Raw genomic sequence first — 21,208 nt, 5'->3', positions numbered from 1 at the left:
ACAGTACAAAATGCAATCGGCTTTCCATAAAAATCCCAACAAGGCCCCAAATCTTTACTTTTAAAAATTTACTTCCCCAAAGGACTAGAAAGGAGTAAGAGTGAATCTACAAGAAGCTGGTGTGACACAGCTCATGTTTTTCATGACATCTTTTTTCCAGTGGCACAAAAGGAATCCTCCCCTCTACACATACCAGCAGTTATTCTCTCTCATCATAGACTGCATGAGCATTTTTACTTACAGACAGGATTAACATCAACTGTCACACCACAGACTTTATTTGAACCCTTTTTGTGTAAAATATTTATAGATGAGAGATTTTCTGGTGCTAGCCATGTGGCACTTTGTGCAATAATTGTGTTTTGTTAGAGCTGATATCACAGAGATAAAACCAAGTCAAGAGGGTGAAATGATGAACATGCTGTTATTTAATATGAGACAGGAAAAAAAACACAGATGGAAAGAGCCACCTGATAAACTGACCTCATGCAGGGCAAAGAAAGATGGCTTCTGTTGATTTAACCTAACAATTGGTGAATTCCACTAAATATGTTGGTTGCAAACATTTTGGTTACGCTGCCAAATGCTCAGTTCTGCTCAACAGTGTAATGCTCTATTAGTCCCAGTATGACAGAGTCACATGTTCGGCTTTTTTTTTTACCCCCGTAACACCCACATACCCAGGAATGAAGATGTTACTTGACTCACACATAGCTTGGTTTAACTATTCTTAAGCCCAAGCTGATCCTACAAAAGCTATGTCTCAACCACAAGATAATAATTACTGCTAACAGCCTAGTATAGCCAAAAAGCAGCACAGCACAGCTCATATATATTGTATATCTGCAGGGATATCTTGCCAGCTGAAAACTTTGATGAATTTCCCTGGCAGCACAGTTTTGTAATGAAGAAGAGTCAGGTTAAGAGTATCCCTTCTACACAAATCTGCCTTCAGACTAATTTAATGCATGTACCAAGTACAACATCAGTCACATTCATTAGGAGGGTAATTTTAATTACTGCTTCAGTTACTGGTCCAAACTCTAGGTCAGTGGTGTCCTGTGGTATGTATATTATGCTTTGAAAGGGACTTTGGGAGGTGTCATTCCTTCATTATGCACGAGGGAAATGGCAGAGTCCATCTGACATCCATCTATCTGTTCATCTGCTCTTCCACCCATTCACCTAAATTGAGTCAGGCATTTTTGGCATAACTGGCTGCCCAGAAACACCACAACTACAAGGCTTGGACTCCCTTTAGCTCTTGCTGTATGAAACAACAAGCCCCAAACCCCTAGCCTGCAAGAGCCTATGGAATCACAATTCTAAGCTATTCAAACACATAAAGCCGGTTCTTCATTTGGTTCTGATGTTTTGTTAGACTTAAGTCACATCACTGTATCTTGATTAATAGTTTCTTTGTTATTAGGCTTATGCTGACATTAAATACTATCACTGTTTGCAGTCATATCTCTCTTACCTTTCTCTTGACAATTCCACTACTGTCAGAAGGGTATGAGCACCTGAGAAAGTGATCAGCTGTACTGAAGTTCACAACATGTTTAGTTATATTTTTCAGCCTGCCATCACAGCCTGAAGGGATAAAGCTGCTGCAATTGGGCAGTCAAAAAGCAACCTTTTAGACACATTAAAAATAAGCATTTGATGCACTTTAAATCATAATCATAAGTCATTTTAGCCTGATCTGCTCCCTGGTGAGGCATGCTCTTGCTTAGATTGGGTTAGTTTTGCCATTTTGGCTGCTTCTGGAAATATTCTTTTAAACTAGCTGAATCACCAAGCTTGCCTGTGCACTTTTGCTTTGAATGATCCACAGAGGTGGGCAGGATGTTCCTACGAACAGGAGAGCAATTATGATTTCCATAAACCAGAAAAAACGTTTATGAAAATACCAGAGAAAGGATTGAATACAAATGGGCACTTAGACCTCATTGCCTTGTGGTAAAAGGGTGGCATTCTATTTATTTATTTATTTTTAGCAAATGCCTGCCATTTATATTTTCACACTTAAAGCCCCTGGTGTACAGGCTCCGAGAGGGGAAACAATGGGGGGATGAAGGAGATGGGGGGAAGAAACTAATTTCAATAAGACACAGGAAGGACTCTGTAGATAGAAAATACAGAATACAGAACTGTACAAAGGAATATTTAACACTCTACATTTCCCATCAAAAAACATGATGCAAATTTGAAAATAATTTTCAAGCTGTATTTTCACTTCTGTAAGCAAAGGTTTTTAAGTACTATGCAGAGAACTGACAGATCACATTTTACTGATTACTTCTCTGTTTAATTCTGTATTGAATTGAAAGTTATCTCAAAATCAAATAAAGAAGGAAGAAGGGGTATCTGAGAATATTTATTATAAGAGAAATTACCATTTCCTACACACGAATGTGAACAGGGAGATCTGTTTGCAAAACAAGCCTGGGTCCCCAGTTTGGGTAGAAAAGGAGTTGCAGAATTCTTATTTGTAGTTGGAAGATTAGCTCAAGAACAGTCTGTGAGGACTAACAGCTGGAAATTGAAACCGGGAAAAGGAGAGTCAGATCCCTAGTCTATGACCAGGATATCATGCTGCATCACCCACCCATACAGTGGAAATACCTCAAACCCCTTTCTGTGAAAGGCAGCTAACAATGCTTCTTCATCCCATAGGAGTGATATCAGGATTAGTGTTCGCAAGAGTCTCTGGCCCTCAGAATTAATTAGTATTTCCGATGATCAGTCCCCTCAAACTTGCATACCAAAGCTATCTAGACGATATGTGAGCAGCATTTGTATGACTGCAGAACTGATATATATATATATATAAAACCCCAGCTTTATAACATTTGTTAAAATTTTTCCCAATTTATTTAATTTACCCTACAGAGCTCTAAGAGGTGCATATTGCTTTATAAAATAGATTAAACACAATAACAATGTTGGTTTAATTTATAAACAGATAATTCTGCAGGTTTTTTTTATCATGATAAGGAATTATCATTCTGCTAACAAATTTTCATCCTAATGCATCACCAAGAATAATTATGGAAATCAGATGAAGTCGACAGGAATCAACCATTCTGTGGCTGTAGAAGACAGAATAAAGATATTCAAAAGAATAGACTGAAGCAAAAGGCTTAAAGGATTAATAACTTAAAGGCCTGTATACATTATTTATTCAAATGTTTATAAGCATGGCAATAAACATAAAATATACAAACTTGTAACTGAAGGCACATTCGCAAGAATATAGACATGCATAAAGCAAAATAATGAACATACCAAGAAGCCACAAGTACCATTCAGGTCATTTCTAATAATGACAAACACTTGAGATCACAGCTAACAGCTTTATGGCTTAGTCGCTCTAGGGGTGGGCAAATGGGACGGCTTCTCATCTGCTTGCATCATGCCTGTGCAGAGCAGGACAATGTCTGAAGCTTATGACATCTCCATCGGATAGGAAAACTGCTTCTCATCCAAATTTAATTCTGTATCAAAATTAGAACTAGAATTCAAGTGGTCAGGTTTGACAAACTCCCTTTCTTTCCACAAAATCCCTCCTCTTCATGCTTGCTTAGTGAGCAGAGCACACAACGAGCAGAACAGTGAATGCACATCCAGAACTGCCTGCAGAAAGATGTTGGCCTATTGAGCTGGCAAATACAGGAACACTTATTTTATGTCTGAAGAGACTGAAAATTTAATCAAGCAAAGAAAACTGACCTACAGAAATCCAAACAATCACACAGAAGTCAGTGGAGTATTCCTAGTTTGCCTCTCCAACAGTATCCTAACTTCATCCTGCTTCATATTTGCAATACCAGCAAGAAAAAAATATTAGGCGGGTATCTTTAAAATTTGCCTCTTGTACTACAAAAGAAATTTAAACCTCGTGTGTGTGTGTGTGTGTGTGTAAAATTAATTTTTTAACATTATCATGCCAAATTAACTGCTTTATTTTAAATATTTATTGTCACCAGTTTTCTTACTATTTATCTTTATCATGTTTTTTCTGCAACTACTTTCACAAGATACGTAATTATACCCTGCAGGTTATATGGCAGTGCATGTTTGCCAGGCATTTTAAATTTGATGCAGACACAGCAGCCTGTGAAGGAGGGGAGCCTCCAGGTATTTTAGTGAAAGGTAAACAAAAAACTGTAGCAACATTGTTTGACATTGCTTGTAAGAAATTGGTATTTCATTGGCCTTGAAAACAACTCTTTATTCCTTCAATCCAGTCTTTCCTTTGTTCAGTTTTAGATACACTCTGTTACTTCTGTTTACTGATTTAATGAAATAAATTGGCTATTTAGACATCTCGCAAGAAGGGACAGAAACAGGAATTTGCTCGGTATGGTCAGGTGGAGCATTATGCTCTTCTCCCTTTCACATAAATATGAAACTTCACAGTGTTTTGGAAGGATCCTGCCATGTGGAGGAAGAAAAAAAAATCATGCTTGTTCATCCCTTTCTTGGCTACCAACAACATCCAGAAATGTAAAACACACAAATTTTAACATTGATTTCAAGGGACAGAGATAGGCAATGGAAGAACAGATTCACTGGGGGACAAAAGGGTGCTCTAAGGTGACTTGAATCATTTTATGATCGGGACTAAACAAGAGTGTTGAGAGAAAGCACTACAACAGTAAGGAACAGAGAGGAGGTCCCTGTCATCCCAACTCCTATCAAAGAGGAACCATCCTGCTGACAGTGATGAACATTTCTAGTTGCAAACTACTCAGCGTCAATGGAAAATGATTTCTCCTTTCCCCTTTCAAATCCTTACTTAAGTACTTAAGGATACGCATCCATTTGGTGTTCATATACCCTGATCCAAGATGCTTTTGCTAATCTTAAACCCATCAAAACTTACAATTATTTGGATATAAATGTTCATTGTTCCAAGATCAAAAACTTAGGAATTAACTACAAAACCAGACCCTGTGAAGTGAAATAATTTTATCACAAAGGAAAGCTGTCTTTTATGAGAACAAACATCAAGTTTTACAGATACAGATCTGGGAATCAGACACATCCATGATCTGTTGTGGACTTAAAGAGAAGTGTTTTTTCACTGTACCCTCATTAGCTTCAATTTAATCTTTCAGAACTCCTGTTTAAAATGCTAAAATCTGTCACAGGGCTGCACATAACAGCACACATCTCTTCCACTCATTGTGTGCAAATGTAAAGCACTATCCAAACTAAAACCATGGTAATTACTTCTCATCTATAGCATTCATTCTTGCTTGAAGATGTCAAATCTAAGATTTAAAAAGAAGTTTCTTCCTCCACGTATCCCCCCTGAATTTCTATCAGACAATCTGCTGAATATTTTGTTCACTATTTACCTGGTCAGATTCAGATGACCAACTCTGTTTATGGGCTGCTTTCCCCCTCCCACTATCAATTCTTTCAATCACAAAGGCAGCGCTCATTTTTCCTTATTGCCCCCTTTTTTTAAAATTCCTTTTTCCTTTTCTTAAAAAAAACAATTTCTAAGTGAATTATAGCCACATCTGTTTATTAAAAAACTATAAAATTTTGTAACTTTTAGATATTATACATTTCTAGTCTATAAACTGCTTGAATGGCATTTTCCTATGTGTTCCTCATGACAACAATGCAACATAAACTCAGACAAGCGACTAAGTTTTCAACATTCTAAAAAGACATAAAACTGACATTTTCCATGGACTCCATCCCTAATATCTTTCAGGGGTCTTATTAATCTCTGATAAATGAAGAAGGCTGAATAAACAGAGTTCTTATTCTACTCATACAATAAGACATGCTGTTGCAGTTTTGTGAGGCTGTGCTGCTGAGACGGTTTCTTTAAGCAGCAGTTAGAGTTTTCTGCCAGCCTAAACTATAAACAACGATCAATTCAAGGCCAAAGTCACGCCCGAGAGATAGTCGAGCGCCTCTGAGAATCACATATAGAAGAAAACCCGGAAGTAGCTGCGTTTTGCCACCGGAGAAGGGAGTGAGAAGATGTAACGAGCTGTGCAGACACCAAGGCCGGAACAGGGTGGGGAAGGAGGTGGCCCAGGTGGCCCAAGATGCCCCTGCAGCCTGTGGAGAAACCCATGGAAAAAGCCAAGGCCCCACCTGCAACCCGTGGAGGGGCTCCACACTGCATGGAGCAGGTGGAAACATAGAGGAGATGCTGTGACCCTATGTTGGAACAAGCTGCTGCCAGCACTTGCAGCCATGAGGAGAAACAGACACATAGAGAAGACGCCGTGACCCTACATTGGAAGAAACCCCTGCCAGCACTTGCAGCCATGGAGAGAAACAGAGACACAGAGATGAGTGAGAGAGAGATTTGCACCGGAACAGGTTTGCAGGGGGAGGCTGGTGACCCCACAGAGGAATGGGACTGGGACTGAGAGACACTGTGATTTATGACTGCCCGCCATAGCAGTGACCCACGCCAAGGCAGCTGGTGAATAGATAAAGCCCTGGGGAAAGGATTCAATTTGGAGAAGTTTTTGGAGGACTATCTCTTGTGGGTCAGACCCTACGGTGCAGCAGGGGGAGGGTGTGGAATGAATGCTCCCCCACCCCAGCCCCCATCCTGGCCGAGAAGGAAACCAACTTGCAAGGGACTGACCGAAGCCACCATCTCCCAGTCCCTGCCCCCCTGTACCGCGAGCAGGGGGAAGAAGGGAGCAAGATCATGGCTAAAGGGAAGTCTGCTTAGAATGGAGGGCTGGGGGGAAGGTGCTACCGAGAACCCCATCTTCCTCAGTCCCTGCCCCCCCCTGTACTGCATGCGGGGCGGGGGGGGAAGATGGGAGCATAATCCTGACTAAAGTCTGCTAAGAAGGGAATGTTGGGGGGAAAGTGTTTTAAGATCTGGTTATGTTTGTTTTAAGATCTGGTTGTGCTCTCAACTCCGGTTTCTTCACTGTTCTTGTAGTGTAGTGTAATAAAGCAGAGTAGTTTTTCTCCTCTACACTTTGTGTTGAGTCTGTTTAGCCCACATCATTGCTGACACAGTGATCTCTCCCTGTCCTTATTTTCACTCCTGAGCCTCTTAATATATATTTTCTCCCCTGTCTAAGAAGGGGAGTAATAGACTGACTTCGGTGGGCATCTGGCCTCCAGCCAGGGCTAAACCACGACACATGCCTCTCAGACTACTATGAAAAGCCAGATCATTCAGCCACATTTAAGAATTCTCCAACACATATCAAAAAAGATGGTATAAAATCTGAATATATAACACCTTTCAGATACAAGAAACCTAAATAAAATATAACCCTGTTATACTTCTAATAATTAAATATAAGGATTTTTAAAAATTTGTTTTTCCACACAGAATCAGCTTTAACATTATGCAACCACACAAAGGTTGGTGGGAAGAGAAACAGTAGATGGAACGTCCCAACCAAGCAAGTCACCTAGTTCAGTTGTACCACACAATCAAAGCTTCCCAGACAAAACAGTTTCCTCAGAAAAAATAAAAAGCCCAACATAGACATGTGGCTTGCAAGGGAGATTACAACTTACCAAGAGACACAGCATGACCAAAGGGTAAACTCAAAGAAAAAACAACAAACCACACCAGGAATACAACAATAAACCAAGCTACAACAAAAACCAAACTACAACAAAGCAGCACTCATCATATCTCAAATCTTTGTTTGCTCTACAAGAAAGGCAGCAGGAGGAAAGGCAGGATATAGCCAGATTTCTTAAGTGGCAGAAGGTGCCTGTGTTTCAGCGATTAAATCTTGCCTTTCATTTCAGGTGATTAAAATTAACAGAATATATCCCACTCTCCTTAATGGCTGTCTAAATTGCTCTCCAAAATACCCGTCTCTTTAAACTCTAGGCAAACATTATCAAAATCAGTTAGTTATTTTTAGTGTTGTACTTTTGTATATCCAACTTGATAAGAATTTCAAAACACCAACCATGCATTTCCTACAGTAAAGGATTGGGAAAAAAATGTGGCTGGGTCATTAACATTACTTATTTAGACACTGGGAAAGTTCTTTATAGAAGTTGAGTGTACCTCTTTTAAGAGAAGAGTCAAGGAACTTTTTTAACGGACATTTTCCGTTCAAAATGTCAGAATTTTTCTTCAAAAACACAGTAAGTTTTCATGTGAATGTCTTTCAGAGGTTTTCTGGGTAGAAAATGCAGTAACTGGGCAGAAAGAAAGACCACCTGCTACTGTGAGAATATTTGTCTGAGATGTAGGAAACCCATTTTCAAGTCCCAAGTTTGTTTAATTTATTCTAGGAAGAAAACATCTGCTGTTCTAACACATAGTGGGAACTGAATCATTATTATAGATACATTTTTGCATTGCAAACAGTCCTACTTTTTAATTATATCGAATTAAATTTATGGAAATGCTCCAATTTTATCCCATTTACAACAATACAGCCACAAAATATACTCTTGGGTTGGAACGGTGAATATGGATTTACATTTTCATCTCTGAAATAATTGATGGGGTTAAAATGGTCAGTACAGATTTACATTTTCACTTCTAAAATAATCAATGCCACTGATATAATCCATGCAATCCCTGACCTGAAGGCACATGCCACTGTACTCAATGGTCACTGTACCATTGATTTAAATAGAATTTCAGTCCAACCACCTTGGAATAGTCCTGCTCACTAAAAGAACATTCATCATATTTTCCAAATGCCAATATTTTCCCCCAGAATTACTTATGTCTATCAGTCCCTAGCCAAGGGAAATTAGGAGGATTAACTATCTGTATTGAGATGATTAGGATGAAGAACTTTAAGTGCCCTTACTGAAGATATCAGATCCTCCCATGGAGCTTCAAGAAAATCTTTCTTCATTATTGTGGCGATTAAATGTTTTCAGCAATATGTAATACCACAAGTTTTATGACTTTTTAATCTTAAAGTACTCAGCAGGTAAAACTTACCCTGTAGGTATCTGTCAGAATTCATTCTGTGATTATATGTCTGCCTGAGGGAAGAAACCTGAATGAACCTAATATTTACCCTTGTAGTACTGATTATATTAATTTTTAAGTTAAGCTGGAAACTGAAAAAAAAAAAAAAAGTAATGATGATGCTTCTGCATGCCTTTGGTTGAAGCATCATCTGTGTTTCTGGTTGCTTTTGGAGATAGTTGAGTAAGACAGACATTAATCCTTTTTCTGTATGTGGCGTGCTGAGAATATAACTGAAATTATAGCATTTAAAGCATCAATTTTGTGTAAGCTAATGGTTTGAAATTTTGAAATATTGAACTAACCCTCACTCTATGAAGAAATTTTCAATAAATTAAGAAAAACACACTAAAAGAAAAGGGAATGCACTTTCACAAAATTTGGGGAAAGGCAGGCAGCCATGATCCAGGTATAGAGGCAGAAATAAAGCAGGTAATACAGGCATAGTTCCCAGTCCCATTCTTTTATTATTTCAAGAACTGTATCAGTGACATCGGGAAACTATACGTTGTACCTACAACCCCTGCAATAAAAATTCAAATTAAAAAAAGACTAAAAACAAAGTTAAATCTCATGAAATGTCCTCATACCAGGACAATGGTACTTCTGAGCTTACACAAGTTTTGTTGAATGAGCCTGCATTTTGGGTGTTAGAGCCTTCAGTTACTACATCTCTTGGTGTATTTTGTTCTCAGACCAAACTGCAAGCCCTGGATATGTGTTAATATTTGTCTGGCTTCTCCATACATGAAGCCTCACAGGCACTCAAGACTACTTTGTATGGGTGATAATTTTTTTACTATAAATGAATAATTCACAAAAGAACATCCAATGAGGTATTTGTGATGTTCACTCTCTTCTACAGTTTAACACTTCCTTACACTTAGATTGGTTAACTAGTGCCACTAAGCAAACAAGGATGGAGCCCCAGCCATGGAGACAAACTTTTGTCCTGGTCTTTACTCTGCCCTGGGAGGGCGCTTATTTAAACTTTTTGTTTCTTCTTGCACACCCTTAAGAGAGTTAAAACAAATACTTCCATGTAGGGAAGTCTAATAACCCAAAGTAGCTAAGCAGTACCATTACATGAATGATTAACACACATACAGTATTCCTAAAACTGTACAGCAATATTTTGAGATTATACAGTAGCTCTCTTGTCTATTGCATCTCCTCCTTTCAAAGCCTGAAGGAAGAGGTAAAGATTTCTGGGTCCACAGTGTATACAAGTCAGCTTGTTCATAGGACACATACAAGGTACGTACAGACATATACGAATTTGGCCATAAACGTACTGTATTTCAAACACAAGAAAGAAGTCAGAAAGAATGGCAGACACAGCATGTTGGAAGAGAGATAACTTTTTTCTCCCAGACCCAGGCCAGGAAAAACTAAGACCTGAAAGAAATTATTAGGGCAAAAGAAAACTTGGCAAATATTTTTTTTGCCTTCCGCTAAACTCTATTGTAATTAGGTTATTCTTTATCATGTCATATCTTTATCATGTCATATCAGTCAAATATTAAGAGGAAAATTTCACATCCACATCTACACTCTGATGGAAGAGCACATGCAAATATTACTGATGAAATGAGTGATGTGGTTCTAGTCACACTCACTCCCTAACAGAGCCCTCTTCCTTGGGTAAACTGTACAAAGCTACAGAGAAAAAGGAAAAGCAAGTGAATAGATATTTCTTGCAACAGCACCTGTAATAACTACTTCTCACTTCTACCTCCAGAATAAATGCAGTGCTTTTGCAGATCTCCTATGCTATGATGATGAAGGCTGTGAAACAAATCAGTCTTTTATCAAAAATTACAAAATTGAAGGCTTTCATCAAAGGCAGAAAGCCGCTGTGATGACATGACTTTTAAAAGTCTGTGCTATACTAGTAAGACATAAGTTGAGAAAGCAAATACTGATACAGGAAATAAAAGCAAAGAGTGGGAGGAATCGATTAAATCACTGAAGAATGATGAAAGACTAGTTTAAAATGAGCTAGAGACAGTGGGGTAGATAGCAGATATGGGGTTGAGTGAGTCATACTTCTATAACTCTATTCAGTTCTTATATTGTAAAAATATTTCTGTAAAAAAAAATCAGAGAGGTTTCAGAGCTTATATGCTCCTCATCAGAGGGACAAATTCAGTTGGAGAGTGGAGTGAGAGGGACAAGAGCTAGGGTCCTGGAATAGGATCACTGAACCCTAACCTGTATCTGCCCATGGCTCATAATGCCTATGTAATTGTTTCAGACTCTGTTTAAAAAAACAAAAAGAAACCATACATTAAAATGGTCTTATTCAAAGAAGTGCCAGCAAATAGTTAAAGCATTGGAAATAGTGTATTTAATGGAGAAAGGGTAAATAGGCTGGCTGTGTGTCAATTAGCAAACAAAGCTTCTTGATGTATAGGCTAAATTAGTTGTCTTCGTTGCGGACAATGGACTAGTTGTATACATACTCTGAAAGGTAAGTTGCCTTGTCCAACCAGTGATCATTATTGTGACTGTTATGTTGATTATTCTAAGCATCTGCACTAAAAATATTAGTCTGATTATTGACCAGATGGAAAATTTATGTGATGTTCAAGCAATGTACACAAATGCTGAAGGAAATTCTCAGCTCCCTCAAAGCAGAAAGGAAAGAAAAGATATTTTTTTCTTATGTTTAATACCAAATAGTAAAGCATAGTTTAAATTAATCATGAAATTCAAAAGCAATTTAACATCACTATACTAAGTTACTATTATGGTTACTATTTACAGCTTGGTTGTGGCTAATAACCAGTGAGAATGGTGCTCATTATAACAGTTAACATATAATTAGGTAATATTAGATATCTTATGTACTAAATGGCTGCAGCAGACCCGTTCTTAAGAGTATTTTAGAGCAATATAAAAATAATAAAATACTAATATAGTAAAGCATGGTATATTGATTAGGAGAAAGGAACAGGATATGAAAAATGAATGAGACATTGCTTGGTAAAGCTGACCTTTCAGAAATACCCTCTCCTTCACTGATCTTCTAAATGAAAGGAAAGATTATTTTTAATTAGGGCTTATGAGCATATAGGTAAGTAGTCATAATTAAAAGTGACTCATATTTGAGCCAGCCATTGAACAGTTTTGCTATTATAACATAGAATAACACTGGAATTAAGGTTGCATGGCAAATACCATTCTGCTGGGTTGCATATCAAACTCTTAATTCTGAAATTTTTCAACTATGATGTAACCTTTTTCCCCCCAAGTCTCTAATTCTTCAAGAAATATTATACAGGGACAGAGGAACTTCTGTCCAAAGGAAGATTTCTCCCCACAGAAAAGTTTAAGTGCAAAGCCACCAACAAAGATGATGTTCTTTTGTGAGAGACGAAATAAAACTGTTCCCATAATGGGGGAAAAGATCTTGCTTTCTTAAACAGCTTTAACCATGGAAAACAGCACACGACTGAAAGCTGAAATTTGACATAAAAATAACCCTCACTAAAAAGAAATGCCTATGAGTGTTTTATCAAAAATTGGTTTAGAAAAGCTTTTTAAAAGTGTACTGTCTGCATACATGTGTGAACACATTTTTTTTTTCCTAAGCTTTTAAAAAGCACAGGTAAGAGAGACCACTCTGAACGCATGTGTGTCCCTAACTCCACAGGGAGAAATGGAAGCCACATGAAAAATTGCTTGTACTTTGGGTACTGTGCAAAGACCAATGTCCATTGCTATTTCACTAATTATAACAGCTATGAAGCAAAAATTGCTAAATGGCATTAATGATACTTTTATATTTTCATTTTCTCAGGGTTGCTTTTAGGATTAAATAGCATCGGAGTTGGCTTACACATTTCTTATGCAAATGTTCCTATTCCTTTTGCTGGGTATCACTTGCACTCCTTTCTAGGTACTGTCTTAACACCAAAAAAAAATATAAAGATTCTATTAAAATAATGCTGCAGGAGCTGGACAGACTAGAGACCTGGGTGGAGATGAACTTAATGAAGTTCAACAGAGGCAAGTTCAGGGTCCTGCACCTATGAGGATCACTAGGGGACTGCAGTATTTCTCATATGAGGAAAGGCTGAGAGAGCTGGGGCTGTTTAGCCTGGAGAAGACCGAGAAAGGATCTGATGAATGCTTACAAATATCTAAAGGGTAGACGACTACAGGAAGGGGCTAGACTCTTCTCAGTGGTGCCCAGTGACAGGGCAAGGCATAACAGGCACAAACTGGAACACAGGAAACTCAATCTGAACATGGAGAAACACTTTTTCATTTCAGTATGACAGCACTAGATCAGGCTGGCCAGGAAGGTTGTGGATTCTTCTTCTCTGGACATATTCAAAACCACCTGGACATGATCCTGTGCAACGTGCTCTAGATGGACCTGCTCTGGCAAGGGTATTGGAATAGATGATATTTTGAGATCCCTTCCCACCCTTAACAGTCTGTGATGGTATACAATAGACCTAGGTGGAGTATCTCTTGCTGTACTGGAAAATATTCCAAATATTCCTGAGTATCTTTCTGGCAATGCTGCATGTCACAGCATGTACAGTGTATTGTGAAAATTATAGCCGAGTTCAGTGTTACCAGAGCTGACATGCAACACGCAAGTATTCCCACCGGAATCTTGTTTCTGACTTTCTTAAGATTAAATTAAAAATCTTAAATTGTTCTTCAACGAGCTTAGGTTCTCCATCATATTTCCATATTAAAGTTGGATGTAATAAGAATATGATGACAGAATTTACATTCATTTTTAATGCAGAAATGCAGACTTGGCTTTGAAGAGAAACTGATAAAATTCTAGAAAGGACATTTCTTGTTCTTGGTATAAAACCAGGTATGATTGAGAACAGCGGCTTGGTTTCATTTCACAGTCTAATATAAAAGCTCATTAGCTCAGAGATGTTCGACTATCCCAAAGAGACGCAGCATTTATACTTCCCTGCTTCGTTACATCTGTGTTTTCAGAGCCACAGAATGGAATTTCTTTTTCAATCTTCATTTCTACAGCAAAGAGGTGGGAAAGGTTATTATCACGTTGCTAAGGGAAATGCATCATCCCATCATCAAAAGCCAATATTATAGACTGACAGTATTTGGAGAGGGCTATGGCTTGTAAAACCAGTCATTCACATTACTACTGGAACAATATTGCTCTCTCTTGGAGTGAGTCAGGGAGAAATAACAGAAACTGTTACGTTTTATATTACTTTTATTTCTACTTAAGGGCATTGGCTGTGAGATGTATTTGACTTTTTCCTGGTCTGGCTTCCATTTCACTTGAATTCCAAGGGAAAACGTTCCCCATTTTGAAAATTGACTGAAAATGAAAGATTAAATTATGCTTCCTGCCCCTTTTTTTTTTTTTTCAGTTTCTCATACTATTTTCTATTATAAAATATAGCTAAGGAGATTTTTAATTTGAGAAATACTTTTTTTTTATTAGAGCAACTATTCCACTTTGAAAAAGTAATTTGCAATCCATTTTGAGCTAAACAAGCACCATTTCTTTTAAAAATAAGTAAGGCTCTACAACATATTTATCAGCGTTCTGGTGCCAATAGAGGAGTGCTTAATTTAGCTGAGAAATTAAGCATGAGAGTTTATTGCATCTATTTCAAAATAGATTTTCTTACATCTTATACCCTTACCTGAGCTAAGCAGCCCCATTCTTTGTGTGTGCCTATCTTAGTGGTTTCGCAGGCATAAATGTTAACTACTGCAACATTGAGTAGACTTCAATGCACACTTAATGTGGTTTACCAAGGGAAAAAGATACATGTGCTCTACCATCTTGGCACATTGCTCAATTCCTGCCAAAACTGATTGAGAGCTGGCCAGGTCTGAAGGAGTTGGTATTTCCTGCACTGGAAGCATGTACAGGAGATACAAGCTTTATATCATCAAACTTCACTAATTCTACTTAGCTTTAATTCAACATCATCACAACACAACTGAAAACACAATCCAAGCTACTAATTGTTTTCATACTGTAGGCAGAAACTTTCTGGGGAAAGGGGAAATTTTCAAAGGGATGTTCCTGTAATTTTGTCTGTATTACAACTATTTGAGACAATGGTGTTGAAAACCCAAGTTCATACTTCCTTGTCTTAGCAAACAACTGGCAAAGCGACCACTCTGCTAGCAGCCAGAGCAGTGTTCTGAATACATGGGTGGGCTCAGGAGATCTCTGGTAAGGCTGGGGCACTGTCTAAGACTATTCTGTGTCCCAGGGGATACCATGAAGTCAGGTGAAGAAGTGACAGAGAACCACTTCTTTCTCAAAGCTTAAACCTTAAAAAGTTGCAAATATTGCCCTATCATTTATTGTTAAAATTAACTAAAATGACAGGCCTGTGACTTACACTGGATTTATGCCAAAATGGGGCTTTTATGTATCTTCAATGTTTCCCGTATCTTTGCAGTAATCTCATTTTTATCTCCTGATGAAAAATGACGTACACACAGATACCACATATACAGGAATGCAGATATCAAAATTTATCACCAGCAGATGAGATGGATAACAATAGTATTACAAATGGTTTATAGCTCTAGTTTGCTGAAAAAATAATCCTCTCTAAACCAGTAACATTCTATTCAAGGTATTTCTTGAAAACTGCACAGTGTACACAGTAATTTAAAGAAAAGGAAGCAGTAATAATAGTACTTCTTAGGATACCAGATAACATTGTAAGCCAAAATTCATATACACTATTTATTATGAAATTAATTAACTGTACCTTGAAAAATAATGGCTCCTCAGGAAGCGGGCTAACAGGGAGTGAAGTGGTGCTACTAGCCGGACTCATGTCTGTACTCTGAAAGAAAAGTACACAGGAGTTTGCATTTCCAATCAAGTACTACAGACATCTTAATACATTTTTGGGGGGAAAAGAAAAAAAAACACCTCAAAGCCTACGTTGAAAATCAACACAATTAGACTGAGAAAGCAACCGTAATCTATACTGTATTTACTTTTAGCTAGTAAAAGTGTTTCACTAATACTATTTTACATTTTCTTTACTGTAAATGAACTCCCCACTCAAAGACCAAAATATATGCAAAAATGGGCAAACATTCTGTGTCTGTAAAAGACTAATGCAAGAGTATTATGAGAACATAAACATTTTTTCATATACAAGCTATGATATGATTTTTTTAAAATTATCATTATTATTATTTGGATGGCCCAGTAGTAAAGTTAGAGGGCAAAATTAACAGGAAAGCAATACATTGCAGGGAAGTATTTGGATCAAAGTTTAAAAAAAATATCACTTTCACGTGAGTCAATGTATCTTACAAACAAGCATAAATATATTAAAAGCAGCAGTGAACAGCAACATTAATAATGAAAATAAGTCAGTATACTTCAATGGACCTATCCAGATAAAAGGGTCTGAAAGATTAATCTCAAAACCCACTCTTTTTTATCTAATATTTCAATAACCTGTTGATTAGCCTACTCATTATGTTTACAGATCTGACGGATATGAACAGAAGTGTGAAAACCCTTAGTAATTTGAACGGCAATAAAAGTAGAACAACAAAACCCAGATTTTAGAAAGTACACAAAGAATGCCAAGATTGTTCTGGAGAAAACCAGAATATATGGTATTTCTTGGGAAATAAGTCCTCGTGTACTAAAATTAAAACATTCACCACCACGACCGAAACAGAAAAGATGTAATGGAGAATATAAAATATCCATATTTGCATGGGCCAGAAGTTCATTTCCTTGTCACACTATGGCACTGCAATGCAGAATAGTTCAATGAATTCAACTTGTGTAATTTACTAATCAGATACCTGGTTTCACATCACTATGAATCTACATGACCCCTTCAACAAGCCCAAATTCTAAAAGTGAAGAATAACACTCCTCCCACAAAGTTCTAATGGTTCATTCATCAGAAGATTTTTATGCAGAGATACCATATTTTACTCCACAAACTGGCAGAGGATGAAAACCGAGATGAAATTTGGGGTATGAAATCCCTATGTCAGATCTGAAATAGAGGGTATGGACTTCAAAGTTAACACCTGTTAAGAAAATCACTGAGTTTAATTAGCTACATATCAGTTACACCTGAAACAAAAGACAGCAGTTACTTGCTAAACAGAAAGGATGTAAGTCAAAGAGAAAGGAGGGGGCCATGGTAATTATTTCCTTAGAAAAAGAGAGAGACAGGTAGTTTATAACCCATGGAACACAGAGAAGTTGTTGAGGAAAAAGGGATATTATAACACATCAGAAAGCCAGTACCTTTGTTGAATCCATCTCTCTGGTACTTATAAACATTACAAACAGACTCCTGCACTTAATCATCAAGGAAACTGGCTGATAATATTTACTAAAAGGAAGTGAAACATAGCACGCTCAGATTAAACTCAAAATGCAGGCATAAGAGGAGATCTCCTCTGTGAGAATGTCCTGCCTCAAAAGCCAGCAGTTCAGCTGAGGACAATTTGTCTATTAATTTGCACAGAATAGAAAAAACTAAGAGGAAAAGAAAAAAAACCCAAGTAGTTGCTTTCCAAACTAAATCAAGCACACTTAATTTGCAATTAGAAGTGCACAGGAAAGCAACCCAATCTTTTAAGCGTTGAAGCAGCCTCAGTATGAAAATCTGCCTTGCAGATTGGTACCTGTACACCACATACACTGCAAGTTCTTCAGTGATAGCCAGAATCTAAGAAAGATTGGACAGCCCAGATGATGCTTACACGCCTTTGACAAACTCCTGAGGGCACATCCACATGATGGTCTCAGAAAAACGTCCACTCTTCAGTGATGACTGGACACTAGGCAGCCCAGGTCTGCATGCCAGGCTGACGTGGCACCATGCCTGAACTAGAAAGCCTGTTGAGAGGTAGGGCTTATTAGGAGTGGCATGATGAAAAAAGAACCTTCTGGACTGTAATCAGTTTGTGTCTGGCCAGAGCACTGGCAGAAAACCCTTTGTTTGGCTACAGCTGCAGACGTATATGTCCCCTCAGTGGTCCCTCCAACAACTTCAGTAATTTTTCTTTCTAAGGAACGCAGCGCAGCTTCCCTGCCAGTATAAATTAATTAAATCCAGTGGCACTAACATGGTTTATAATAGAGGAGAATTGAGTGAGACAGTACCAAAAGGGTTGTTTCTTGAGCTAGTAACAAAAAACCCTCTTCCAATCTAAGCACTGCTTTGCGAGATTTTGTCAGCTTGCCCTCCTGAAGGGACATACTAACAATTTCAAACAACATCACACCTCCTACCTAAATTTACTGTCCATGGGGTGTCATAATCACACTTTGCAGGCTAAATCTCCTCACACAAAAAAAACCCCCACCCTACCTCTGAGAGGAATTCACCCAATGAGGACCTTTTTATTTCATGTTGCCTAAATAAATTCTGTTCACATAGAAGTAGCATTCATTTTAAGTCTGGCTTAAAGTTGACAGATTTTAGTTATAAATTAACTAGAAGATGTTACACTAGGAGACTATAATCATATCAGTAGTAGATATTAAACATAATTTGTACCATATTATAAGTATTAGGCAAAATTAGGTAAATCCTGATATCTGATCTTGCAGTACTTTGCTGTGCAGTTGTAACTCTTTAAAATGTACTTTTGATGTACAGTGATACCAGAGCTGAGTTTTGTAGACTGAGCCTCCTCCCCCTGTCACCAGAAACCTCTGAGCATTCTGTAGAGCACAGAATTTTGCAGAGCTTTAGGTGCCTGAAGTCCATTTTAAAAATGTCTGAACACCAAGCAATTAAAGTACTTCTCAGAACAGCAGTGCAGAAAATACTGTCTTGCCCATGTAAAAAACAACCACGTGAGCTTTACTGTCAGTGCTTTTAGGTAATTTTATAATTTTAAAAATTAAATTAAAAATTAAAATCCAGAAATTGGACATTATTAGAATTTTGCTGATAACTGTTGCATGATTACAATGATCAAAGCTCAAGTTTTGTTCTACTTTCTAGACTTGATTAGCCTAAATATACAGCAACCTCATTGTGCAACTGAATGGGTACCATGGAGTCATTTCCACACCACACTAATTACTTATCTTCCAAGAGTAATGTTAAAAATGTGATTCACTATCTAGGAAATTTCTTGACAAGAAGGCAAAGGAAGAATTCTAAGAAAACAAACTTTTCCTACTTCTGCATCCTGTTTGGAGATCTAGGACTGGCATCCTGCTCAAGGAATGATTCCAAACATTTTGGCTAGATTAAAGAGAAAGCAGCTTTTACTGGAGCTGGTTTAAAGTAGTCACAGGTGTGGTTTTTGGTTTATTTATTTCAACTTGTGTATGCCTGCCTCAAAACAGAATGTTTCAGAAACTGCATGCTGATGAAATCAGAGAAAGTAGTCTGTGTTTTTCCAACAATACGTAAGATCAAGTCTATAAAAATGCACACTGTTAAAACCATGCTCCTTCAAAAACAGTAGTAATCTTCCACTCTTCAGCAACTGCTCTTTAAATGAAAACAGGTTCACTTCACCTCATAAACTGGGATTTTTCTCACTACAAACCTTTGCCTTTGATCTTCTCTAGGAAGAGGACTATGTATCAACTTTCATTAATTGTACCATAAAATGTGGACCATCTACTATATGTCATCCACTGACAGAAGCCAATTTAATTTGCTACAACTGCTTTTCAACAAGGGTACACACTGCAATGATAGTTGGCAGACATTGACTGCTCTGCAGATCAGTATCGCAATTTATTGATCTAAAAAGTTAATACTGACAATCTTCAGTGCACATTAGAGCTAGAGATCAAATAAATCTTTATAATAACTGAAAAAAAGAAAAGACAATCTGTGTACTTTATAGCTTTTTCTAAGGAGTAGCAGATGAGTGTTGAACTGACTTTCAGGGTGATAGTTTTAGTCTTACCATAAGTTGTGCCAGTAAGTAACATTTTATAATCTATAAGATGAGCACAACTAGATAATTAAATAAATGCAGTCAGCAAGCTAGCATTTTGATATACTGAAGGTAATCAAAGACCTGCAAATGGATTTATAAATGGGTCTGTACAACATCTTTATGAAATATTGTCCTTAAATATTATCCTGTTTCATCAACAGTAGTGAAAGAGAAGAGGAAATGATTTGCTCAAAGCTATGAAGCGCTGTTAATAAAAAAAAAGATAGAAATCAGGAACACACAAGTCCAAGCTCTTCAGTTGTTCATTTAGAGCATGCAGTGCTCCACTACATAATTCTGGAGTGCTGTGATTTCTGTAGTTTCTATACCATTTAAAGTCATGAAGAGCTTTTGCTGATACATACATTTCCTGCAGATAAAATGACTGTAAACAATTACAGCCAGCAAAATGAAAGGTTCTGCTAAAGTAACAGACACAAGAAATGAGCTTTCACCTCCCATTCCCCCTCTCCCACATTTAATTTTTCCCAACATCACTAAGAATGGAAGCACATCCTTAAAATGAGTTGAATGCCTATTTTCTAACACCTTTGAATACAGGCCAGGTGGTTATTCATAAACCTATTTCATGTGTCTTTTACTAGTAGGTATACTTAGTTATTCTTACTAACATGTATAGTTATCAGCTGAGACATTTGATTATCATTTTCAGGTTATCTGCCTGCTATGTTACCAAGAGCTTGCTGCTTCTGTAGCTGAGAAGGTTGCATGGGTCTTGCATCTGACCTGAGTTACTGTAGCTCCCATGGCAGGGGAGAACCATAAATTACAGCTACTACCAATACTTGCTAACTCTTTTTTATGCTGGTACGTGGGGTGTGGATAGCTAAATAAGGTTTTAGTGGTTCAATTATCTACTGATTCTCAATCAGCTCTTTCTGTACAGGCGGACAGATTAGCCTCAATTCCTCTTACAGTCTAAGCAAAGTTAATCACCTGAGCTGTGAAATGCCAGTGGGAAATTTCACCTCATTTAAAATAAGATGCTGATCTGTCACTTAACAGCATTTGTGCATCTAATACGGGTTATTTTAGAAGACTCAGGAACTCTGAGCAAACATACTAAATATAATACTTTGCACAATGATTTTTTTCATCAAGGAGGGATCAGGATGAAGGACATTTTGCTGACTGCTATTTGTTTCTACTTTGAAATGTAGCTGGAAAGATGCTATTTTAGGCTTTTAATTACACTAAATTAATTATAAAATCTATAACCAGATGTCCTGGTTTCAGCAGGGATGGAGTTAATATTCTTTCTAGCAGCTG

General features: G+C 37.6%; 1 protein-coding gene across 1 annotated transcript in view; it reads right to left on the bottom strand.

The window, feature by feature from the left end:
• Nucleotides 1-21,208, bottom strand: part of CCSER1 (coiled-coil serine rich protein 1) — a gene marked incomplete at its 3' end in the record, with an annotated part of 600,835 nt that overhangs the window by 340,913 nt on the left and 238,714 nt on the right. Inside the window, exon 6 of the mRNA XM_084262954.1 lies at nt 15,724-15,801. Coding sequence (XP_084119080.1) covers nt 15,724-15,801 — 78 coding nt within the window. The remainder of the gene's footprint in view (nt 1-15,723; nt 15,802-21,208) is intronic.

This window comes from Gallinula chloropus (genome assembly GCF_964237585.1).
Source record: "Gallinula chloropus genome assembly, chromosome: 4".
Lineage (NCBI taxonomy): Eukaryota > Metazoa > Chordata > Aves > Gruiformes > Rallidae > Gallinula > Gallinula chloropus.
Note: the sequence above shows the minus strand (reverse complement) of the source record. Positions and strands in the feature narration are given on the sequence as shown.